The 26491-nt window shown below is 40.2% G+C and overlaps 2 protein-coding genes across 2 annotated transcripts in view; one reads left to right on the forward strand and one right to left on the reverse strand.

Moving 5' to 3' along the window:
• asic4a (acid-sensing (proton-gated) ion channel family member 4a) overlaps positions 1 to 10654 on the forward strand; it is a 71368-nt gene extending 60714 nt beyond the window's left edge. The window contains exons 2-10 of the mRNA XM_072718117.1: positions 3495 to 3639; positions 3764 to 3891; positions 3974 to 4127; positions 5191 to 5244; positions 6122 to 6269; positions 7090 to 7181; positions 7411 to 7490; positions 7707 to 7814; positions 8575 to 10654. Coding sequence (XP_072574218.1) covers positions 3495 to 3639; positions 3764 to 3891; positions 3974 to 4127; positions 5191 to 5244; positions 6122 to 6269; positions 7090 to 7181; positions 7411 to 7490; positions 7707 to 7814; positions 8575 to 8688 — 1023 coding nt within the window. The 3' untranslated portion in view covers positions 8689 to 10654. The remainder of the gene's footprint in view (positions 1 to 3494; positions 3640 to 3763; positions 3892 to 3973; positions 4128 to 5190; positions 5245 to 6121; positions 6270 to 7089; positions 7182 to 7410; positions 7491 to 7706; positions 7815 to 8574) is intronic.
• A 1204-nt stretch (positions 10655 to 11858) lies between these two features.
• Positions 11859 to 26119, reverse strand: chpfa (chondroitin polymerizing factor a). The gene is made up of 4 exons (XM_023807420.2): positions 25538 to 26119; positions 17333 to 17897; positions 16839 to 17021; positions 11859 to 16069 (listed from the first exon to the last, which is right to left on the reverse strand). Exons 1-4 carry the CDS (start codon positions 25828 to 25830, stop codon positions 14807 to 14809), a joined length of 2304 nt encoding a protein of 767 aa, XP_023663188.2. The 5' UTR covers positions 25831 to 26119; the 3' UTR covers positions 11859 to 14806.
• Positions 26120 to 26491: the final 372 nt, after the last annotated feature.

Consider the following 26491-nt stretch of genomic DNA (forward strand, 5'->3'; position numbering starts at 1 on the left):
TGTTGAGATGGAGGACGCTTTAAGTATGGGCTATTTCAGCTTTCCAAGCTCCTGACATTCATTTGGGATTTTATTTTAGTGGGCTCACTTTGAAGACCTGCAAGTCCACTTCAATGGCTACCTCGTTGTTTTGAAGGCTGCAAAGCTCGAGTGACAGTGTTCCCTCACCAACAATCACATACAAAGCAATAACAGACACACTGAGGAATATCATATATACCTTTTATAATTGAAAGGATTTCATTGCTTTTTTTTTTCCAACGGCCAAATAATTGGACTTGTCATTTTCAGGTTTTTGCCATGGAAAAGGGGTTTTGTTTTTGTGGTTCTATGTATGCTGCAATAAGGCACAACCTTTTTACCCAGATATATTTAATATGTAATGTCAGTATGGTTTTGCATGTTAATGAAATAAACACTTTACTGAAGCCCGTGTTTTTAGTAATTTATAAACACATTCATAACAAATAATAATGAATTCATAAAGCATTATAAAAAATTATTATAAATATTTATCAAAAGGCATAACACATTATAGCCATGTGTATTATGTATTATGAATGCTTTATGAAGCTATATCTATAATGCACTGTAGATACCTTTATAATGCATTATAATTGTCAGTTTAAGCATCAAGGATGCTTTGTACTGCATTATAAAGGTATCTGTAGTGCGTTATAAATAACAGCTTCATAAGGCAGGTAATAATTAAATTCATGTTGTATTTAGGGTCTTAGCTGTTCACAGGAATTCAGTAGGAGTAGCTAAATAATGGCAAATGTACTGGGAAGCAGTTCAATAAAGCTAGTCGTATTATTATTGAATTAATGTGTGAAAAGGGCCATTGTTTCTGAGTGTGTTCAGGCCTAAGCCTTTCGTGGACATGTGCTCTTTTGGCTCTGTGCATCAGTTCAAGTATCTGTGTAATAGAGTGAAAAGCACGTCAAAGTCATCTGATCCACTAGCCCACTCCCAGCTGTCGAGGAGCATTTTGTGAATATTTTGTGCCTCATTGACCTCATGTTATCAGAAAAGAGAGACACGGACAGTGGAGAATGTGCCAGTACCTTTACTCGTAACTTTTTCTAGGGAAATGTTTCCAGTTATATTGCATTATAATCTATCCTCTTCTTAATATGCTTTATTTATTTAATATTATTTATTCATCTACTGTGTGGCACGACCCATCACTCCCGTCAACATTCCTAACGTTATCTGCAATTTTTGCCACAGTAGCCTTTCTGCTGGTATGTACGAGACACGATGACCTTCGCTCATATCTCGCTTCGATGAGTGCTGGCTGGTCACCCAACACGCTGTCAGTGGTTTGTGGTCTTTCTCTCCTCGGACTCCCAGTAAGCTCCCCACATGCCTCGTACTTTCAGAGATGCTCTGACCCAGCAGTCTGGCTACAACAATTTGGCCCTTATCAAAGTTGCTCAGGTCTTTACTCCTGCGCATTTCTTTTGGATTCAACACGTCAGATTTGAGTACTGAATGTTGGCTTATTGTCAAATATATGCCAGACCGTGACATGTGCTGTTTTTAAGAAGATAGACAATGTTATTCACATCATATGGGGGTAGTAATAATGTTTTGGCTCATGAGTGTCTGTGCGTGTACAGTACAGTATGTACATCTGTGCATTACATATGTATGTATGTATGTGTGTGTGTGTGTGTCTGTGTGTGGTATATATGAACTTAATATAGAGTCATAGAGAGTAATATAGAGATTCTGCTCCATTGTAGATTCTTTTTACTTTTCATCAGATTAAACTAGGGGGAACTATTGAGTTTATTAATGTTGATAAAATGAAATTAAGTTAATTTCATCAAAGCCTTTAGTTTTGCCTTTTAGGGTGATCAAATAAGCATATAAGACAGATCAATCTATCAAAACTAATGAATTTTTCAAACTAGGTCAAATTTGCACAAATTAAAAAATAAATATATGGTGCACTTTTTCAGAATCTCAAAATACTCTGAATAATTAGTAAAAATATTTGCTTGGTTTAATAGCTCCTGGCAGTTACACAATGAATTTTAAGAGTTTGCCTCCAAAATTATTGATATCCCTCGTTTTAAAAAGGCTACCCATATATCTGGCTCAGGAATAGCAGTAATTAATATTTTATATGGTCAGAAACAGATGTAAGCTTTGCGAAAATATGAATATGTGAATGTACATTAAATACACATTTTATGCAGTTCTGTATAATGGTTTAATAATGTAGCCATTTATCTCCACTGAGGACTTCCATGTACGAAGGGATCCAGCAATTTAAACAGATACTCTGAGGCGTATATAATAAAGAGTAGCCTCTCAGATGGTTTCTTATTCCAGATGTTCTGTATCCCAGAATGAGCCATTTACAACCCTCCTGAGACTGGGAACTGCTCTGAAACACTTAATGTCAAGCCACTTGCTTTCTTTAAACATAGCCAGCAATATGGGGAGGAGCTAAAGCCAATTAATGTGACACCTGTCTCACCACTGGCAAGCAAAGCACCTCACAGGTCAGTGGGAGGGACTTATGTGACGTCCAATCAAGATCCCCCCGGCATGCCTCGAACTTGCAGCAGTGCAGGTTTCGTTTCACCGCTGCAGGAATCCCAGCTGAGATGTAGTGAAAGACCCTTCATTGCTTCAGCTACTTGTGAATCTGCAGATATTCCCCCATTGACTTTGGCGTGATGGATAGTTTTGCTTCGCGAAAATCTATACAAGGTGTTCTTTGGGAATGTGATACACGGCACTGAAGAATGAACTCTGCTCTGAAGGTACCGGTAACCAGGGTGATAAATTTCAAGATTGGCAATAAGTCTTCTTCTGCACTATTTCAACCAGCTACAGCTGACTTCACTTTGCTTTACAGCTTGGACAGCTTTATTATACATCTCTGCCCCTGAACTGCACACGTCTTTTCCATCTGTTTCTCCCTGCTACTGATCACGTGCACAGTTACACTGTTACAATATTATACCTCCCTAACTCAGGCATAACAGCCATTTTCAGGCTCTTTCTAGAGCAGGAGTGTCATCCTAAAATAACCCAGGGGCTAGAAACCCTAATGGGCCACTTGAGTCTTTTTTTAAAATATATGGATCACTTACTAAACGCCAGCGTTAAAATTTGTCGAACACTGATTCGTTTTTTTTATTCTCTGTGGAAACCGAATTATTGATCAGCAGGCTGGATTTAATGATAATTAGAAAAAACATTTTGGGCCTGTTCTTTGAGTCCCCTGTTCTATAGACTGTCTCATAACCGTAAAAGTTACCATAATAAAATACTTCAAATTAGAAATATATACTGTAGATCACTAGATCAGTGTTTCCCAGCCCGGTACTCGGGGAGCCACAGTCGGTCCACATTTTTGCTCCCTCTCAGCTCCCAATGCTGCAAGTCCCCAAAGGCCAAATTGGGAAACACTGTTGATTTATCTCATGGTCCTGATTGAACAGAGCATTCGTTTTGTTAAACGATTCCAGGTCTACACATGGTATGGGAAGTGCTACACGTTTAACGGGAACAAGAATGCATCCAAGAGAACAAAGCAAGGAGGAATGGGGAACGGCTTGGAGATCATGCTGGATATTCAGCAGGATGAATATCTGCCCATTTGGAAAGAGACAAGTAAGTTCCACAAATGAATTTTAATCGTCTGCACACAAGTCACACTGGATATCACTGGATATCTAGGGAAACGCAAATGTTGTGCCTGTTTTGGAGCCCGTTGCGTGTCTCTCTCATCTGGAAGACGAGACTTCGTTGGAAGCAGGCATCCGAGTTCAGATCCACAGTCAGGATGAGCCCCCATACATCCACCAGCTAGGATTTGGGGTCTCCCCAGGCTTCCAGACCTTCGTGTCATGCCAGGAGCAGAGGGTAGGTCCCGTCATTACCCTTCCCTCCCCACCTGACCCCTACCCATCTAGGGACGGGCCCTGATCTGCACTGTGTCTCTCAGCTGACCTACCTGCCCCAGCCCTGGGGGAACTGTCGCTCCACGCAGGACCAGATGATCCCGGGCTATGACACCTACAGCATCAGCGCATGCCGGCTGAGCTGCGAGACGCAGGAGGTGCAGCGGCAGTGTCAGTGCCGCATGGTACACATGCCAGGTGCCTGTCCCCCTCCCTGATAAGTCACTGACTTATCATTACCGTCACTCTCTCCCACATCCAATGTCTCACTCCATTAGCCATCACTCATTCAGGGGCCCGGACCCTATCTCTCACTCATCTTTACCTGTCACTTATCCCCCTGTCCCTACATGTCACCCACCTGTCTTTGTCTCTCTCTCACCTGTCTCTGTTACTCATCACAGTCCGTCATCAGTCTTTCCAGCTCTGTTAATAATAATCTGTGAATATCACTATAAATAGGGGTAACATAGAGAGCTGCTCTTTTGCAGAAATACACTACAGGGCTAAAAGTATGGGAACACCACAGTTAATTAGAGGAACGGCCTAGTTAAGCTACACACATTGCTGACATTAGTGTATAATTAAGCTCACAGTCAAACAAACAAAAGCAGCAGAATGAGTCGTTGTACAGGAGAGTTTGATGACTTCCCACTTGGCACCATCAGTTCACCACATTTCTGCCCTGCTAGAGCTGTTCTGGTCGACCGCAAGTGAGGTGATTGTGAAGGTCAAAACGTCTGGGAGCAAGTTCAGGTGTGAACTGGTAGGACACCCAAGCTCACAGATAGGGACCTGATCACCCAACATCATTACCCAACCTGAATGGCAGCAAATCCCCCCCAATGACTATCTAATGGAAAACTTTCCCATAAGAGTACAGACTATTTCAGCAGGAGTGGACCAACTTCGTATTAATACCCTTGGTTTCGGAATTTGATGTCAGACAAGCTGGGGTCCACATACTTTTGGCCACATAGTGTATGTTAAAAACATTTTGCTAGATACAGATGACAAAAAAAAAATTGTATTCCCGAAATACCGTCTTTGATACTCAAGTTTTCTTTCCCCATATCAGTTGCACAATTGATGTTACAGCAGAAATAAATTAAAGGTTATTCTGTGGTGTGACCCTAAGATCCTGTACAAATGAATCAAAAATTGAACATATTCTGAGTGCCCACCTCTCCTGTGTGTCTCATTCATTTCAGGAACAGCCTTTGTCCAGCTATTTCATAATGTTTTCACATCTTCTGTTTAGGAAATTCTGATATCTGCCCTCCCAGCAAAATCATGTGTGTAGACACGGCACTAGGTAAGACAAGCTTTTTGACTTCTTTATAAAAGCTCTCAGTCCCAGCTGACTCTTCTGTGCAATAACCGAATTCTCCCGTGGGTGATACGGAACTGTGATTCTTACCTTTGCCACCATCAAGTCCTGGAGGAATTGAGGGACAATGTGCCCGTCTGCATGTTGGATGTGGGGGGGCTGTTTTGTGCCTCCCCTTCTCCATCTGTCCATTCAGATTGCTTTGAAATCGCCATTGATTGATGAGATATTTCAGAGGCAGCACGCTCCTTTATATCGTGCAGAGCAAGGCTGCGGGTTCATCCTCAAACTTTACATTTTCGTAAAATGAATCCGTTGATTTCTGTATTAGATGAGAAATGTATCAGTACAATCATGATCTTCGGGTCTAACAAGTCCGAAATTTAATTAATTTTCCAAAAGTAAACTGACCTCATTAGATGACTGATCCAAATCTAGGTATATCACCCGAGACTTTTACATTGTCTATATTTCATTGTAGCTGTTGTGTTCTCTTTTCAAGAAATGGGAATGAATTCTTTATTTTGAGGGATAATTATTTAGAGTATTATTTTAATACTTTAATAATACTTTAAAATAATATATTTTTCCTTCAGTTTAAGGATCAGCTCCCCTGCATACAGATGATCTCATTATGCAGATCATAATTGACCGTGTTTGTATTTCAGCAGCCAATTCCCAAATCCGCCTTTCTGTTTTCTCCTCTCTAAATTGAATTTTCTCATGGAGAAAGGAGAAAGTAAGGGATCCACGTGGATGCTTGGGGGGGGGGGGGGCATGTGTGTGTGTGTGTTTGTTTCCCCTCGAATGTGACGGCGCATGCAGCACATTCCACAGACACCCTGTGCATTACGCCCCACAGCTGCGCTGCAGAAGAGCGAATCCTGCGCCTGTGACACCCCGTGTAACCTGACTCGTTACGGCAAGGAGCTCTCCATGGTGAAGATACCCAGCAAGGGCTCTGCACGGTACCTCTCCCGCAAGTACGACAAGTCGGAGGACTACATAAGGTAACCAGCTGGGCGCCAGAAATGCACCCACGTGCAATGCTTTGATATACAAGGTGAGGTGAGCTGCCCTCCAACCCCGAAGTTCACAAATCTAACATCTCTTAGCCTGTATGTCTATTTATCTGCAGGCAGTGTAAGGGGCAGCTCAAGGACACAGGGGTAGACTTTTGGGGCTTTTCATCTGCAACAGTGGGTAACCAGGCTAAGGGCTAATGAAGCCCAGCTGGTTTGTGTTAGCGGAACTGATGAACAGGGTTTGGAAAGCACCTGGGTAGAAGGAGAGTGGTCAGTGGCAGAGGAGAGGAGCAGGGGGCCTCACGGGTCTGCCTTCTGAGATGCCTGTAGCATGGAAGAAGACACCATTTGTTTTGTCCTTATGATTTTTCTTTACATTTAGTGCCCACCAGCAACCCTCTAAAAACCAGAATATATGTTTAAACAGAACTTTAAAATTAGAATAAGGAAAGATTTTTTCCCCAGCCCCCCCCCCCCTTTTTTTTAATAGCTTCAATTGTAATTTTGATGGAAATACATTTTATAACTGCAGGACAGCACGCAGTTATCTTGGTATGATGGGAAGAGGATGAAATTAAAAAGCACAATTTAGCACAATGTTATTTAAAAAGATGCTTTGGTGTTGTTGCCCAATCACTGTAACAAAAGGATCCCTGTTTTTAAATTTTTTTATTCAGCTCATTTTAATAATACCTTGCAGGTAATTATGTGCGCAAAACTGATTATTCATTAAGAAAATCAAAACTAAAGGCTATATGCTTATGGTTAGTGGTCATCAATATATTTAATATTTTTCAAATTACAGAGACAACTTTCTTGTTTTGGATATTTTCTTTGAAGCCCTGAACTATGAAACCATTGAACAAAAGAAAGCATATGATGTGGCTGGATTGTTAGGTGGGTTTCACTGTGTTTTATTACATAATCAATGACAAAATATCTGGAGTTTCATTTTTAATTATCTGTATGTTTAAAGTACATGTGTAGCCTTTAGAAAGCATTCTGAAACTGAAAGCATTCAGTATCCTTAAGAAAACCTTTTTTAGCCATAAATTGGTATTCCATTGGCTGGACATCGCCCCCTGCAGGCCCCACCCATCAATGCAGCCTCTCTGTTTCCTGTCAGGTGACATTGGTGGCCAGATGGGACTGTTCATCGGGGCCAGTGTTCTGACAATCTTAGAAGTGCTTGATTACATCTATGAGGTATATTCACATACTCAGGATCGAAAATGCGATACTTATTCAGAAAATTGAAAACATTTCTGCTATTTTCACATACATTTGCATTTTTTCTAAATTCAAAGTTACCGCAGCACATGTGGCACACATCAGCGTCTGTGGTTATGTAGTCAGTAGATTAGATGGTGTGACATGTGATACCTCCCACACACCTTCTTAACCCCCCCCCCCCCCCACCAGGTTATGAAGGACCGGATACAGCGTCTGCTGAAACCACCTAAGAAGGAACAGAATAAGCAGCAGATGGGCAGCGTGGCCACGGTGCGGCTGGACGATATGAAAGCCACGGTGAGCGGGATTGCCTCGGATAACCTGGTATTCTGGGATAATGGGAACATTCTGAAAGAAAACTACTAAAAGAAAACTGTAAAGTGTCACAGATACTATTACACTGGAATGACTCACACCTTGTGCAGGAGCAGTCGTCCTCATAAACTTCGCTTAGTGAGCGCCCTCTCGCTTAAAAAAAAAAAAAAAAAGATTAAACGTGTCACTTGTAATTCTAATTTATCGTCCTTTCCTCATGCGAGCAACTGATTGCTCGTTTTGACGTGCCCTGCTCGTAAATTACTCACGGACGCGCTCAATCTGCAGTAAACAGCCGCCTCACTATTCACCGCCGACTCGGTTCCCATGTGGCCAAGCGCGCGGGCAGTTAATAAGCGCACTTCTACAGGTGTCTCTCCATAGCTAATGTCTCCTTATTACCCATGAACACTTGCTCATTGCCTCCCTTCTCATCTGCATGTACTTATTTCCAGTTTTGCTGTGATAAATGCATTCACACACACACACCCAGATAAAAATACTCTAATTACTTTAACAAATCAGGCATCCCTAGCAAAGGTTTAGCCTCCTTGTTTTATAAATCTCCAGTGATGCTCCTGGATGGATTTAATCCAGAACAGCATTATTTTTTACCCTGTAATAATACTGGAGCATTTTGAGCTTCCATGATAAAACATATCAACTCTGCTACCTATACTTACTGTCTGCTATCGGTTCATGAAGGATTGAGCTATTTATTTATTTATTTTGTGGCTGCTAGGACCCCAGCGAAATGCCAAGGAGTCACACGGAGGGGGCGAGCTTCCCGACCACGATCCTTCCCAACCATCACCACCACGCGCAGCACAGTGTCTTTGAGGACTTCGCCTGCTAGAGCCGTCCCCGCCACTAGGTGGCGGAAGTGCTCTTTTTGCGCGGAGTTGGGGGCGCAGTGACGGACGCTGGGCTCTCAGCTTTACCCTCTCGCTGTCCACCAGTGAAAGCTACAGCCAAAGTCAAACACCCAACCTGTGCTGCAAACAGACTTTGCGTTCAAAGGTGCAGCGTAGATCTGTCAGTGTTGTCCTGCTGGAGACTAAAGCCTCTCTCTGTTCTCCTCCTTCGGGAAGCTCTCCTCTTGTTATCTTAGTATTTCTATACTGACCATTTTGCTAAATGCCCACTTAGGAGAAACCACTCAAGGACTGCATGTAATGTAGACCCAGTTTGTACTAAGAAAAGAAAGAAAACGATAACCTCAAGTCTGACATTTTTTTCCCCCAACAGTGTGTATTCCCCTCATCATATCATACATCATACTGTACCTCATTCCAGAATATCCCTCTGTGTACATCTGTCTCTGCAGCGTCCACTGAACGGCCGATAGCACAAGAATAGCAACACGTAGCAACAAATCTCCAACAGGCACAGACATTTCATTTTCTGTTAAATAGATAATCTACGGAATTTTTGTAATGCTATTTGTTAATATGTGAAGATTTCAAAGTGATCTGGTCAGAAAACATTTTTAACTATTATGAACCTCATTCAGAATGAAGCAGAGCTGCTGATTGCTGCTGCCAGTTGATTTGACCAAGTAAAGGGTCATTCTGTTACAAATCTTCCTTTGTGTTTCCCATGGACAAGGACATGTGTGGAGTAGTAATGAGCATCATTTAGTCTCTTTGCCATTCGCCAGCTAGGGGTCGATGTGCATGTAGGTTTTTTATTCATCTTTGAGGGGAAAAACATGCTGAGAGCAGTGGCGATTATAGATATTGCAAGCAAATGCACACGATTAAATAAAATCGTGTCCTATGTTACTGGATGGAATAATAGGTCAGTCAACAAAACCAGTATGTCCCCAATTCTCTGATGGGACACAACGTTTTCCTGAAGTAATACCATGACTCCTGTAATTTACATATCTACCCACTTTGCTCTAGCTGCCCTCACCCCCATTATTACTCCTACATTGAGTCTCCATTGAACAAAGCCTATGTGGTCTCCCATGTGAACCAGTATATACAGGCCTCTGTGGGTCATTGGCTTGTGGAATTCTTCTGTGATTGGTGTTCCTAAGCGATGGCCATTAGATGGACAAAGGCATTTGCCTTGATCTGATTGGCTGGGATCCAGTTTGGGGATCAATGTAGATGAATCTGAGTCAAACATTCTCATTGGCCTAAACCTTTTGATACAAACAGTCTAGTGTTCCATTCAACCATGGGCTCTTTGGATTCTTAAGTTTCTCTGTTATTTTATATATCTACACATAGCTGTTATTCTTAGTTTTGCTATATTAGTAATGATCAGAACCACTCTGCTACAGTAAAGCATCATAATTGAATCATAGGTGAATTTAAGCAAGTGTGCACCATGCTAAATACATATGGCAAATCCTTTTTCCGATAGTCAGGAACTGCACATGGCTATTGAAATTCAAAATCATACTTTTCCAATGGTTATCCGCCAATAATCATGTACACTCTATGCATAGTATCATAACATATCATAATCTATTATAACAGGTATATAATCATAAATAATCATAGCAAGTAATGTGGATTTTTCCCCCATAAATTATGTATTCATTATTCCGCCTTCTTAAAGAGGAAGAACAATGGAGTGTGCATCATTTCTGGTGAAGGATTCCGTATCGGGAGGGAAGAGGCATTGGACAGGCAATCCTAAACAAATAGAGTTGATATCGTAGCCATGGAACTTACTGGAAAGAAAAAAAAGAAACATTTTGTACATAAGACTACTGTTGTACCTGATTTTTGTTTTGTTTGAAAACGTTTTATAAATGTAATGGGAATTATAATTCAGTATTATAATTAAAAGTCAGATTAATAAAGCGAATGTCTATAGGTTGTTTGTACTTTGAGTCGCATGTTGTTTTCTGTAGATGTCTGAACATAAAAATACGTACAGAAATCTGTAAGATGCACACAATGACAGTGCCGTTCCACATACCATAATCTGTAGTATTTGTGCTGTGCACATTCCCGGCTGAATGGTGGCTGCGCCAACTACACCAAACTCCTGTGGCTCTATTTTGATGATCTGATGCAAATCATAGAGCGCAAAGAGCGGAACTAACAGTTATGGACGTGTCCAAATCTATTTTGCTATTTTGATGGTGGAAAAACCAGACTTTGCCGCAGTGCAAGGCAGAAAAATGTTGCCCTAATTCTCTTAATTGTTCAGAGGCGTGTTTTGGGGGTAACATGCCATGAACCAATTGGAATGGCGTGTCACCTCATCTTAAAAGGCAGCGGCGCATGATCCATTGTGGATTGCTATTAAAATGACGTGTTTGCATGGCAAAACAAGATCGCTTTACGTCAGAGGAAATGGACGTGCTTGCGCGCGAAGTGACAATGCACGAGCATACAGTATCATCTATGGGAGCAGCACTGTTCCACCAAAGCCTTTCAAGGTGAAGTACGCGTGGGATGAGGTAGCAGCAAGTGTGTCCTTGTTTTCTGGCATCACCAGATCATCCAAACAGTCCCGAAAGTGATATAATGATGTGAGAAGATGGAGAAAATAGAAGCTCGCTGCGGTGTATGATCCCCACAAGGTACTGTAAGGTATATCTGGACTACACACACACACACACACACAGGGAGAGCATGCAAACTCATAGTAGCATCCCGGAATTGACCTCTGTCCAATTTAAGATTTTTTTAAACTTCATTACATTAAGAAAACAGCTTTAAAAGGCAATATCAACAATAAATCAACTTAATTATAGCTGACCTACAATGGTTTGGTTGTAATCTTGTCCAGAGGAGTGCAGTGTATTATGGGATCTTTGTTGCATGTTCAATCCGATTCTAAATGAGCATTTAGGACTAAATCCCTTAGTGAAATCTGATAGATTCTACGGGAAGGTGATCGTACACAAACAACAAACCTCCCCCCTCCCTTGAAGATTTAAAAAACTGAAGGATAAAGTGTTAGTGGGAAAGATCAGTAACTGGGACATTACAGAAGGGATTCAGCGAACAAACAGCCCGACACCCTCAAGCTCGGACTCACAATGAGGTCCTTTATGTCATCAGACCAGCACATCACAAAACACATTTTGCTCTCACAATGCCGTTTTCCCTTAGACAATACAGCAACTTCATAAGCCATTTTACAGGTATATTTCTTAATTCTTGATTGCCTTTCTGACACACAATAATGCGTAGAATCACGTGACATCATATTTTCACAAAACTACTACGAATCTCAATGATTAAAAAAAGAAAGTTCTAGTAACATCCTGTAGACTTTCCTTAGAAATAATACAAATAATACAAATAATGCAAATTAATATGGAAATATTTGTTGCTCTATATTTTTGTACCATTTTTTGTGTATTACAACATCATATATATTATACACACATACTACAAACAAACAGTTTACATACTAGTATTTGAAATTTTAACATTCACAAACGGATATAAATTGACAAGTAAGTAGGGAAAAAATTACAAAAAACAAACTTCTATTATAAACTAATTATGGTCCAGGTTCCACCAGAGTGGAGGAAAAAATTCCATTCTTGTAATACGACTGACATCTAAAGGCAGAATTGGGTTCTGTTGATGGATTTGAATTTCTAGTTTGCATTAACATTCAATATGGTGGTCAGACCTGCCTTTTAAACCATTAAATCAGTAAGCATATTAGGATGAATCACTTCATGAGAGCAAACATCTGAATGAGGTGCTTAATTACACTTCATTTTTTAAATGGTTTATTTAATCAAAATAGGTGAACATTCTGGAAAAATATGTTAAAAAAATAACTATCCATAATTTGTAAGAAACAATTTCTTTTAAAAAGGTTGAACAGAAACCGCAAGCTTCCCCACAAATTGCTTTTTACGTCAGTATGCAAGTTTGATGAGCAAAATTGCTATCTACATATGCTCATATAGAAATACTCTGCATATTCGTGACTCTCTGGTACAGCACATTGCTGCAGAAGAGAGAGGGCCTGGATATGAGAAAAGACCCCGAACTACAGAAAAAAAAAAAAAAAAACAATGTGAATTCACTCCTCATACATCTCACTCCTTTTTGATCTGGCTGCATTTGTGAACATCTGCAAAGCTGCCTTCCTTTGAGCCTGATTCACACCAGAGCAAACATCCACTATGACATCATTAGGGCAGGACAGTCCTGTGCCTTTGTATTACCTCCCGCTTGACATCTTGAATTCCAAGACTTCAAATAGTCTCTCTCGCTCTCTCTCTTTTTTTTTTATATATAAACGTTATTATAATGGTCCAATTCTTGGACTTACAAAGCCTGTCATGGTCCTCTTGCAATATGTAAATTCAGTACAAAAAATAGCACAAATTACTGGGTATTTAATACATTTGTGTGGAATATAAAACTAAACAGATGGAAGCAATTTTAAAAAAAAATCTCATTAGGAGGGGTGTGGTGGGGGGGGTTACAGTGTCCTGTCAGTAGGTACATTGTTTAACACAGTGCAGCCTAACAAAACAGGATGATAATCTCATTCTTCACAGGCTTCTAAGACAGTCTACCAGCGCTAGTAAAGTATAAAAGTAATTTGCATATGGTACACCTATACAAGTGCACACAGTATGTCTTACAGTTCAATACTCAACTAAAATCTATTTCCAGTGTACAAATACATAACATTTATATGAACAGTTTACTTATAAACTGTAAACCTCATCAATGTGCCTTCTGTAAATTCTCACAACATTCTTAATAACAATATGAAAACACCTTCACCGTTAACAAGACGAAACACGGCATCGATTCAGATCGATTCACATTCCTCAGCTGCCTCCAGTAGTAAATTAGTTCTAATCTCCATGTATCTCTGAATGCCTAGTGAATTCAGATTGATCATTTCTTTGAATGGATTATTTCATTCTTGTCAAATATGTTGCATGACATGCTATTCTGACAAATAAAAAGTCAAGCATTAAATATTCAGTTCCATCATTTTGACTAAATATTTACATACCAGGAAAGGCTAATTTGCTTGTAAAGTAGCTGGTCTCTGCCTCTATACAATTGCATGATCAAAAAATATCCAATTTTCTTTTTTTGTCCAATCAGAAGAGAAATAACAGCAATGTCTTCACTTGACGGTCTGGACAAGTGCAATTTAAAAAGGAAATAATAACTACCCTGTTAAGAAAATAATAAAGAAAAAACAGCCACCTTTATGGTATTTGCTCTGCTGTGCAAAAATTAGATCAGCATAGTATAACCATCAAGTTGAACTCCAACAGTGAGGATGTACTTGAATTTTGCCTCTTTCGACAAGTGTCAAGCATACTCCAGCAACAGCCCACAAGCTGCTAGAGCAGACAGCTCGTTTGGGCCCTAGTGCATATACATTGTGACTTGTATTGCACATAATTCTTCCTAATGGCCTTGGGCTTCAAAATGCCACTTTGTCTGAAATACGAGGCAGATCTCAGAATTTTCTATGACAGCAACTCCTGCTTCACATTAAAATTTTCCAGATCTTCTTCAAGGCACTTCTGCCAATACTTGAGCAATACTAAAATATTCCATTTGTAATCCATACCTAACTATAACATGAGTGTGTACTCAGAGTGCATAGTAAAGTAGTGATTGTTTAAATGGATGTCATCACCTGTTATTTGAAAAGAGCAGATTCATAGTATTAAAGCCTGGAATTGTTCCTCTGAACAACAGCAAAGGCATTTGTGAAATGTGCAAAAAGAGCCAGTCAATAGGCAATAGCTTGACAAGGCAGAGCAAGTAACAAAGGCTAAATGCTCACATACCACAATTAAAATTCCCTCCACAAAACAGCTTGTTCTTGTCATGCAAGTATGGCAACCCTTCAGAAATGTGCTGTATTTTTAAACTCTAACACCAAGTACTGTGACCCTAACCAGAAAAAGTGGTGGGCAAATGAGTCATAAAAAACAGAGTCAGTGTGGTAAAAGCTAGAGAAACTCTGCCAATTTTTCAGTTTTTTGCTTCTGGTCAAGTGCTGTTGCCCCGCTGTAGTTCAAACAGTATGGTGGCCAGCTGGGAGCCAGAACCCACATTGTTCAGGTTACTCTGCACACACCTGTGGTACATCTCCTCGCTAAGATGTCGGTCACACGTCTGGTGCCGGTAGCTTTGACGCAAGTTGGGCTCAACTGCCCTAAACACATGCAACTTGGAATAATTAATGAACATGTCATACAAGTCCAAAGTGTCCAGGAGGTCTTCGTTCTCCTGAACGTCGGAGGCCATGGTGCTGAGCGCAGCCATGTAGTCCGAGTTGTAGAAACATGCCTCGTCGAAGATGTTGCGGTCAAAGTAACCAGAGTCTTTGACCAGGTCAATGGTGGATGGAGGATGCTTGTTGTGGAAGGCGATATCAGGGTTGTAACCTTGGAAGTGAATTGGAAAGAAGACTTGCCAGTTGCTGATGGAGTTCAACCTACAGTGACTCAGGAACTCAGAGTTTATATTAGTGTTGACACTGGCAATGAACAACAATGTATCAACTGGGAGCTTCTTCGAAATTACGTCCACGATTTTAATTTTAGAGAGGTTGTCTGCCCTAACACTAATCCATGGGATTTTTGCCGTGGGATACTCTTGCTCGTAGGCAACAATCTTCGCTTTAATATTGGCAAAAATGTCATTTTTTTCAATATGTTGTGCTTCCAGGGGGTTATAGATAAAGAGCAAAGTTAAAATGGTATTCTCAGACCTTTCAAAGCAATTTTTGGCATACAGATCAAGAAACCCGGGGGCATATTCAAGGTCATGAACAGTCATCGGAAGCACTATGTGAACTTGTGTAGCTTCTGAGACCAAAGGCATGGGTATGATTTCAACTTTACTCAACGGGCGCAGAAGGTGAACCCTTTTGATGATAGAGCAACTCCTTCCCTTTTCACTGACCACCTCAAGTTGCAGGTCCAGTGTGTATTCCATGCCTCTTGTGGGGTCAAACCGTCTGTATCCATTAACAAGCTGCTGCTTTTTCAGCTGTAGTATGGGTTTGTACTTCTTGCCTAGCTCCTCCATGGCAACCTCAATGATATCAGTGATGTCCAATTTATTGATCCCACGTAGCTCACATTTAGGTGATCCATCCGCACAAAAATACAGCTCATTTTCAGTGAAGTATTCCCATCTCAGGACCTCAAAACGAGTCTTTGGTTCAAAGGGTGGGTTTAGCCCTATAGGCCACTGAGTGCTCTTATTACCTTCAAAGGCCACTTCACTGATATTTTTTATTTCTGCCTGTATGGAGATGAACAGTTTTCTGTGTTACTTTAATGCATCAATAAAGTATCACTATATATTACAAGAAATAGAAAGTTTTTCTGCAAAATGCAAAGCCACACGGGATATTAAAGGAAGGGAAATATTGGAAGCTACAGAACGTTAAGATACTATGTGCTTGCCAAAACAACACGAATGCGTGATTCTGTGGTATCATGGCAAAAGAGCATTATGCAGTCTCGCAAGAATCTGGGACCATGTGTCAATAAGGTTATCCCTTAATTTTACGACCAATTTAGCATATTCTACACCACACAAGTGAGCACCACTGCAGACACTCCAAAAAATAGTTCATGGGACTGAAGCAGAATTATTATCCATGGGAAATAAAAAATTGACCAGCTATTGAGTATATATCTCCTGGCAATCATTCAGATCATATCATACTTCCTGCTGTTCAGAAGTCCATTATCTTTCCTCACCCAGCTTTACCCTGTTTATGTACAGCAACCAAGCTGTATGATGAACTACTCTGAATTAAAACCTGATACTACCAAATCTACATGGGCACTGCAGTTCATGTCTCTGACTTAACAGCCCCTAGATTATAGTTGTGGAATATACCACTCCACCCAGTGTTGTGCTTTGACAGTTCCTCTCTTTGTCTAAGATTGTACATAAAAATTAACAGGTACCTATGAATACATTCAATGTATTTAGTAAGCATGTTTGTCTTTTTCAAGAACCTCAAAGGAGAAGGAAGAGTTACTGATGTTGAGCAGCTTACCTGCAGTTTCTCTATTTCTTGGTAGGTTCTCTGCAACTCAATCTCAGTGAACATCTTGTGTAATTTGTACATCAGTTCAGGATCTGATATTGGATGCACAGCGATGATGTTTTTCAAGTGTAAATTGTCCCAAATATTTAGATCCAATTTTTTCCCCATTTTATAATGATAATACTTAAGACCCTAAAAAACATTATAATTGGTCAAAAAAGACAAAAAATTTTAAAGCATGCTAAGACAATTGAACATAGATGTATGGTTTCTGAATTCATTAAGATAAACTCACAAAACCCTTATCTGGTAGTCAATACTTTAACTTAATTATAGTTTTTGACATCACAAGGGGAAACAAAATTGATGAAAGCTAACAATATACCAACCTGAACTAAGTAGGTAAGCACTTGTAAGTAGAAAAGCTACTTGTCTGAATTATTGTTTTCCTATCTGAAAGGGCCATTAGCCAAGACAGTCACTCAAGACCAAAAAAGTCTTACCTCATGTTCATCAACACAGTTGATTTTTACATGATTAACAATGCATCTCCCAAGCCACTCATCTGGTCTGGTGCTCAGAATGTCATTCTGACAGTTCTCTAGGAAAGGATTTAGCTGAAGCAGCAAGGATCGGGACAGGAGATACCCATAACCTCCACGGCAGTATGTTCCCTTGACCTTCCCACCAATAAATTCCTGGGGGTGGCCCATGTAGAGGTTGACATTCATGCTCAAGTGTCCGACGAGAGCTTTCAGGTGGTCTGCCTCTGTGTATGTGTCATCCTGGCTGAAGTAGAACCAGTCATACATATCGATGTATCTCTCAAGAACATACCTGACAGTTTGGAACATGTTCCAAATGAGGGGCTCGTCACCATGGGTGACCACAGTCATGCCATTTGGGATCTTGTGATTGAGGGTGCCTGTGAAGAAGACCACCGCATCCAGGTGGTGGCTGATTGTGCGGTTCACGGCTACCCCCAGCGTGCCGACTGTGTCCTTGGATGTCAGGACACCCACAAAGAGGCGCTCACATATCCTCAGCTCAGTGCTGATATACCTGGTCCTGAGAGAACAAAGCATAAAACATTATATACAATCTCCTAGTGTTCTTTATATTTACAATACATTTATTTATTTAGCAAACGCTTTTAAGTGATCAGAGAGCAGCGTCAAACAGTCCCTGGAGCCACTGGGGTTGGGCCTTTGACCAAATGCCCTTAATGAAAACACCACAATGGTATCTTAACTCACAACCATCGGACCACTTGACAGTCTTAACCAACAAAACCACACACTGCCCCCACTGTAGTCTCAACAACTGGATTTCATTATAAAAAGGCTGATTTGACAAATACCCTTAAGAAAGACTTTCAATGGGGACAATTGAGGTTAAATGATTGAACGACATTGGAGCAAACATGTTCAGACAACTCCATGTTGAATTAATTAGTTAACAGCTGAAAGTAGATTTTCAGCAAAGCAAAAGGTTAAAAAAACAACCTAAAAATGTAATTAACTGTGCTGTTCTCACACAAATGCAACCAAATAAGCACGCTCACTTTGTCAGACACTTTCAAATAAGAAATTAACATCACAAATAACTTTTTGACTGGGGCACACACTTTACAAATGTTATTACATTGAAGGTACAAGGGGCAAGAAATTGTTACACCGTTATGTGAACATACAACGTATGACTATAATCAAAGTTAAGTAGGAAGACAAGAAAAACTGTTTAGCATTGTTAAAGTAGGTAATTACACATCAGAGCAATATTTAAATTAAATGTATATAAAATATGTATTTAATTACTTTGAGCATTTTGTATTTTTGCTGGACAGAAAAATTATGTCATTTGTAACAAAATACTTTGAGAGACTGTATTTTATGTATTAAAATGTTTCAAATACTTAAAATATCTTTTTATTTATGTATATATTTGTTTGTGTGTTTATTAATTTATTTTCTGTTATTTTAAGGATCTTCATCACCAGGCTTACAGACTTTTAAATACAGCCTATCACCGTCTTTGGCTAGATGCAAATAAATCATGTGACATCCCGTTAGGCCCAGCTTGCTCGTTGGAAACTTCGTTTCCCATAACCAGTAATCCGAGCAAAGAAGCTGCTTTGGTGCTCAAGGCAAATTGCCTTAAGGTAAAGTACACTCTCAGATATCGCTCACTGAATGTCATTATAGGGACAGAAAAATTGAGTAATTAGCAAACAGCAGTGCTGTACTCTAGAACTTGTGAATTAACTTGCTTGCATGATTGTGGCATTCTAGTTCATTTAAACAGACAGTGGCATCCTTTGGTTTGTAATATATGGAAGACTTAGGCCTTGTCCACACATACACGGGTATTTTTTTTTAACGTAGCTTTTTATGTGCATTTTAGCCTTTCCTCCACAGCCAAAAGGTGTTTTCGCACGCCACACACAGCACATTATTCATATAAATAACATAGGCCAGCTATTTATGCAAAATACTACCGGCGCTTGGCTTACCGATATGAAATGTATAGTATAATATATTAGTATATCTGAAAAACGTTTCTTCTTTGACTTTCCATGTACTCCGCAACCTACTGTAAGATAAAGGCGGAAATTAACGCATTACGATCATTTAAGAAATCGTTGGTGTGCCGCCCATCAGCCATGCTACTAATTCTGTGGGAAACACAGTATAAATTTAAGGGTGTAATGGTTATGAGACGAGACCGAAACCACAATACATTTATGATCCCATGTCACGGTTCCGGAATCGCAACACCCCCACTGCAGCAGGTGCAGCCTGTTGAGCTCTCATTACATTAGCAAATACAGTGGTTCCTCGGTTCTCGAACTCACTAGAACTCGAATTTCTCGAACAAACCAGTTTGACCTAGAACTCGATATGAATATCAGAAGTCGAACCGTGAACGCTGACCTAATATAAATTGTACGCGCCAGGAAATGAGTCATACTACAAGGCAATTCTTACTTTAATGCCTTCTTCACAGACTGGACAATTAACCAAATAAAGCAGCGCAACATTACAGTAACTAACAACAAATAAACCACTAACTTACGTGTACTATTACAGCATTTGTCATTTATTTAAACTTTATTTTACCAGGTAAATTAACTGAAAACCAGTTCTCACTGCTTTACGTGATATTCGGGAGAAATAGCAGATTACGCATGGAAAATGCCTGGGATACAAACGTCATGCGTGTAACTAAACTCATAAGCCAATAAGGGCAAAGGTGTGTGAGAAGGGTCCAGCTGCAGTGGAGCTCCACCGGAAATACTTCACCTCCACAGGAAACACGTGGCCTCAACTCTGTGTCACAGCGAATAAACCCTAACCTTTTAACCCTAACCATTACCCTAACCCTAACCGGAGCACCACTTTACGTCCTTAAAAATCACGTGTTTCCTGTGGAGGTGACGTATTTCCGGTGGGGCTCCACTCTACAGTTTACAGGCGTCTGCAGTGCACCCTGTCACTACCGAAAATGTTACACCTACCGAAAATGTAACTTCCGCTACTACGCATGCGCACGCTAGCGACTTCTGGAAGGAGGCGTTCTATTTTTACGGCATCGCGTCACATTTCATCGTCTGTTGATTTTTGATAAGAATGTCGACAGCGAGAAGAAAGACAAGATTTAACCGGATAATGATGGAGTCCTTCGACTTTAAAAGATTTTATTCTGCATAGGCCTTTAATGCCCAACGTGCTTCAGAAGGAGCAACGTAAAATACAGGGTATGGCCATCAATTTTACAGTCAAAGGTGACATTACTTTAATGTTACCATTATGTACTACTCCCAGTTCGATGTGCTGTGAAGTTACTTAAACTAAGTCTGCTTTTTTTCTCCTTAGTCATTTCATTTCTTAATTGTATCAGTGTAATTACCACACACTCGTGTCAGTTATGGCAGTGTCTTGTGGTGCTAAATAAAGCTAATTATATTTGTTTCTGACAGACGACGGATTGTTTTTTCTTGGGCCAAACCGCACAACATAAACATTGTTTATGTTGTGCAAATAAAAGTTCTTAACTATTATTTTGGTGTGACTTTTTTTTTTTAGAAAATGCTGTACATATATCACAGCCCCTTGATAAGCAATATGGGTACACAAGATTGATATACACCCCAATTTTATTACGTTTTCTAAAGAAAAGGCATCTATTCAGCAATACCCTTGGGAAAAACCTTATGTAAGATTACTGTCAGGCACTACAAACAACGCGCACACAGATGCAAATATTACAATCGGCAAAGCAATATGGTTTAAATACCACACTAAAGTGACGGCTGAACTACAAATATAAACATCAATGACCCATTTCACAGTACGTGACCAATGAATGATGATACACGATGTCCAAGCCCTGAATCACGCAATCACGGTCTGCCGCAAAATGTGAATACATGCGCAGTATCGGGCCTGTGGAAGTGTACATTACGCATGCGTAATAAAGAAGTGCCAGAAAATGTGGTTTCGTGGACGCATGCGTGATGAATGTGCGCATGCGTAGTAGCGGAAGTTACATTTTCGGTAGGTGTAACATTTTCGGTAGTGACACACCCTGCACTGTCTGCAGCTAGACCCTCTTGCCACTTTACGTCCTTAAAGATCACGTGTTTCCTGTGAAGGTGACGTATTTCCGGTGGAGCTCCACTCTACAGGCGTCTGCAGCTGGACACTCTTGTATACGGACGTAAAGTGGAGCTCCACAGGAAACACGTGACCAAACTGTGTGTTACAGCGGAATTTCAGTTGTAAAATTCTCAAAAAGTATGTTTTTGTTCATTTATACGCTAGAGAAATTATATATATATGTATACACACACACATACATACATATATATATATATATACATATATTGAGGGAATAATTAATAAAATAAAGGGAATGATTCTATAATGCTGTAACTAATCAAAACGAGAACTGACTGGCGCGCCGGCAAAGCAAGGCTACCTAATCGGAACAGATAGGGAGGGCGACAGAGAATATCAACGGCCCCTACTTATCTTTTAGCCTTCCAGAAGGACAACTACAGTACGAGCCGGCTGGAATCACACATGTGGTTGTCACGTACACGGAAGGTACCGAGAAGGGGGGGATGCCCAAAGGACTTTAAAAGGGATACAGCTGATACATATGGCAGAGCCTCCTCCTGTACATGCTGAATGTATGTCAGACGGCCGCTCCCTGATTATAATCAGTCAAGACAATAAACCGGTGATTTGCAACTTCTCCCCGTGTCAGCTGTGAATCTCTTCTCATCCACGGACCCGGTGGAGACGCCGTGCTCCAACAATATATATATATCTGGTCTGATCTAGTTTGTGGAATATTAAGATGAGCAGTTATAAACATACCATACATACGCAATTGCTATTATGTTACTTTCTATACACATTACTAATATATATATATATTGGTCTTGCCTTAACTGTTATAAACATATACTATATACGATTGCTGGAACAGCGCAAATGCGTACGTATTTTATGTGCATTTGCGCTGATATGACAAGAAATTATTATGCATTTTAACCTGTATATGCTAATTCGTACTTAATTTGCGGTATATAGGTTGAAATGCATGGTATTTTCTTGTCATATCAGCGCAAATGCACATAAAATAACTACGCATTTACACTGTCACAGCAATCGATTGCCGCACGTATCGCTTTTAAAGGTGAATGCGTACTTGCGTACCAGTTATCAACATGTAACAATTATATTCAATCAACTGCTAAATTTATTTAGACAGCAACAACAAACAGAATGAAATAAATAAAAAAAATCAATCAACACACTCATGTGCCAGTAATTTAATCTTTCTCATAACAGACAGCATTAACCCGGAGGCCCCGCTGGTCAACACAGGCCTGTAAAAATAATTCCATGTCCTCTTGGATCTGAAAACCAAAGAGGAATGTCTCCTTAGATTCTATATTGTCTCTTTTCGCTAACAGAGTGGTAGTTTCCGGTAGAGGTCACGTGTTTCCTGTGGAGCTCCACTTTACGTCCGTATAGATGAGATCCACTTTACGCCCCTTAAAATTACGTATTTCCCGTGGAGGTGACGTATTTCCGGTGGAGCTCCACTCTACAGGCGTCTGCAGCTGGACACTCTTGTGTGCACTCTTGCGCAAACTCGCAATGCATCTAACAGTAATGCATTGCGTCAGGATCAGAATGCGTTGCTTTAAGCCAGCGCTGTAAGCAAGTCGAACGCACCCAATGACCGGACTGGGGAAACAAACTGAAACGCGGACTTGATACAAAGGACTAATGACCAGAAACAGCTGATCATATGGGGATCCCACATGAGGTTAACGAGGGGGCGTGGCACACGGAAGGAGCGGACGATCGGGGCAGGACAGGGGTAATGTTGGGATAAGATCTTTATCGTTTTGGAAGCCATTAAGAAAAAAATGCTCTTCTTGTTTTGTCCTGTTCATTTTGTGTTTAAATGCTAAAAACATATTTAGGTGTATTTTTTTTTTTTTTTGGGGGGGGGCGGTTACCAATTAATTGGTTTTCCATTATTTCTTATGGGAAAAATTCGATCAGAACTCGAACTTTTTAGGATTCGATCCGGGGTCCGGAACGGATTAAGTTCGAGAACCGAGGTACCACTGTATTACAAAAGACATTTTTCACTTCACAGTTAATACTATTACAGAGGTAATATGCTGTATTATTCTGTTTAAAGTTAGAGCAAGTATATTTTGTATTACACATTACTAGGGCTGTTACTATTTTGTGTATTTTTGTATTTTCAAATTACTCGTATTTTAATTATACATTTTCTCACACCTGTATTTTGTTACATTTGATGAGCAAGTATTTGTAACATTTTGATGTTTTTGTGCCCATCTCTGTTACACATTTAGCATAACAAAAACACATACGTTCAATTTATCACGTGTCGGCTGTCTCGAAACCAAAGTAAATAGGAAGTCCATTCCTGGCTAATGGAAATAGCTCTCAATGGAGTTACCCAACTTGGACTGGCTGGCTCATCGACACAGTGTTGCCAGCTAGAATTAATTTCTAGAAGATATGCAAGAATGAAGGGTGGGGGTAAGGCTTCCAAGAGACCACTCTGCGCTACTAGTATTACTGAAACATATATGTTGAGTTGAGGCTGCCGACTACTTCGCCTAGTGGATTGACACGCACTGTACAGGAGCGAAAGTGTTTGCTTTCCACTATATTTCGCATTATATGCACAGTAATGAGAATTCTTCACGCTGAGGTGATAAATATGTATATTTATTTAGCAAAACCACAAAACACAACACAAAACACATTTTACACGAGGGACACCGTAGACCGTGTATCGTAAGCTACCGTAATTGCTATTATGGTCGCTGATGTTATTTAATATATAGCCTAATGATGTACCTTTATTACACACATCGATGAGATGTTTCATATAACATTTGCCATAAAAAAAACAAAATTTTATAACATTTTAATGATGGCTTTAATCTCGGTAATTTTGAAATGGGTAATTTCTGTACTTTTCGGCATGCTACAGTATGTTATGTCGCTGAGCTCTTCCACCTCGGCGAAACGGAAAACTTAAGATGCACCTGCTGCTTTTACCAGCGACAAAAAAATCAGAGGCAAAAAACCCATATAAAAGACACGACAATATAAGACGTGTCGGTAGCTGACAAGCGTTTGTCATCCCAAATATTTCTCACATTTTTACGTAAAACCTCAACCACCTCAGTGACATTTTTTTCGGCTCAGTCTCAATTAGAGCTGTCAGACCGTAAGAATGCACAGCAAAAATAAGATAAGCAGAGTAGCCTATTTTACACAACCAACAGCATTCAGCTGAATGCAGGACACACGAGGAAACAGATGCTCAGCCCGTAGTAATAAAATATACATAAAGTACTCTACATTAGCTTAATATTATTTATTTATGAGTAGCAGTCTCCATCTTCACCTATGCTGCCTAATTCGCCTTACTGCTTTAATTTTCCCATAGTGCAGCAATTATAAGAATTATACATTATAATAAGTCACCCTTCGTGAAAAACCACCGCTCATTGTCCTAACACACAGTGCATTTTCTCATACGGGCAACTTATAAGTGCAGGAGTATGAAACTGCTTTATGTTCCACTGATGGAAAGTTTTAAAGTGTCCGTCTCACTGTGGCAGCTACTTTTAAATGGATACTGATCCTCGGAAACGCTATTTCGCAGTTTTTTCCCCAGGATAAATATTCATTTTTGCCTTACGGTTAACATATCCCACTAAAACTTGCATAGACTAAATGACCCCTCTTGTCAATGAAAGCATATTCGTAAATGCCACGGGTAGTTTTTCCAAGTAATCATGGTAGGAAATCCGTTGATTAAAATTAAGCATAATTAGTCTCACAGCTACATTTTTTTTCTAATTCAAATCGCTGACAGCTTGACGGAAACATTTTGGCACCTCATAGGCCTATAAAGCACAGAACTGCACTTTCTACAAATAATGTTTAGAAGGAAACTACTCGTATCAAAGACCTACTGGTTTAGCAATTTAAGTCGATGTGTTCAACTACCCAACAACTATTTAGGCTCCTAAAGCGTTCTAAGTAGGCAACAATACCAGACGAATAAGCTATTTTCCTTACATTTATTAAAAATACGTTTGGTATTGTTTGTTATGTGTTGGGTCTTACCTGAAAAGTTTCTTTGGTTCACTTTGTCTAGCTGGTATGTAGGGTATAATCCTGGGTATAAAATTATCCTCGCTCTCCCCATTCTCATGTTTGGCGATAGGAACTGTATTTGGTTTTCTAGCGCCGTTCAGATCGCCCCCCTGACCTATAATACGCTCTTTTTCCGACTTCTCGTGGAAATCGCAGGGGTCTCTCACCAGTGACACGCTCAGTAAACTCAGGGTAAGTCCTAAGGAGATGCCAATAGCTACTTGCGCGACCGGCCTCAGGAGAGACAACATGGAGAATCTCATTGCTTTACATCGACCGCGGCTCTCTAGGTGGGATACCCAAGACGAAGCCGCTATAAAATCGAAAAGAGTTGGTCAGATCCAGGGGAAAAAAGTTTACAGTCTAGCGGTACGGTTTGCTAACAATCGAGACATTAATTTAAGCTTTATTTTAAGACGTGTCAGTGGTCCTGGCTCCTCCTACATAAAAGCTAACGTCAGAGAGTCCATCCGCTGTTTATCCTTCTTGTTTCTTTTGCTCGATCCAGAATCATAGACTGTAGCTCATTTTTTTGTTTCCCGAGCTTATAGTATAGGCTAATGTAAAGTATTGTTACAACCATAAGGTTATGGACGCATTTAATCATAATTTAATTAGGATATACACATTCCAGTGTTTCCCCTAGGTTTACAACTTTGGTGGGGTGGGGGGTCAGACGGACACCGTGGGGTTCATGTGTTTCTTTTAATGACAGTAGTCATGACAGTTGAACTAAACATCAGAACATTTCTTTTATGACAATTATTCACTAAGTGTGCAGCTTTTGGTTGACGCGCGCTCTCTGTCCGCTGGTGGGAGTGTGCTCACCTGTGTGTGCGCGCACGTATCTGTGCGCGCGCATCGGGGCGGAACTCCGCCATGCGAGATACAGAGAGCGGAAGAGAATTGTAAACGCGCGACCGT

This window comes from Paramormyrops kingsleyae, chromosome 1 (genome assembly GCF_048594095.1).
Source record: "Paramormyrops kingsleyae isolate MSU_618 chromosome 1, PKINGS_0.4, whole genome shotgun sequence".
NCBI lineage: Eukaryota > Metazoa > Chordata > Actinopteri > Osteoglossiformes > Mormyridae > Paramormyrops > Paramormyrops kingsleyae.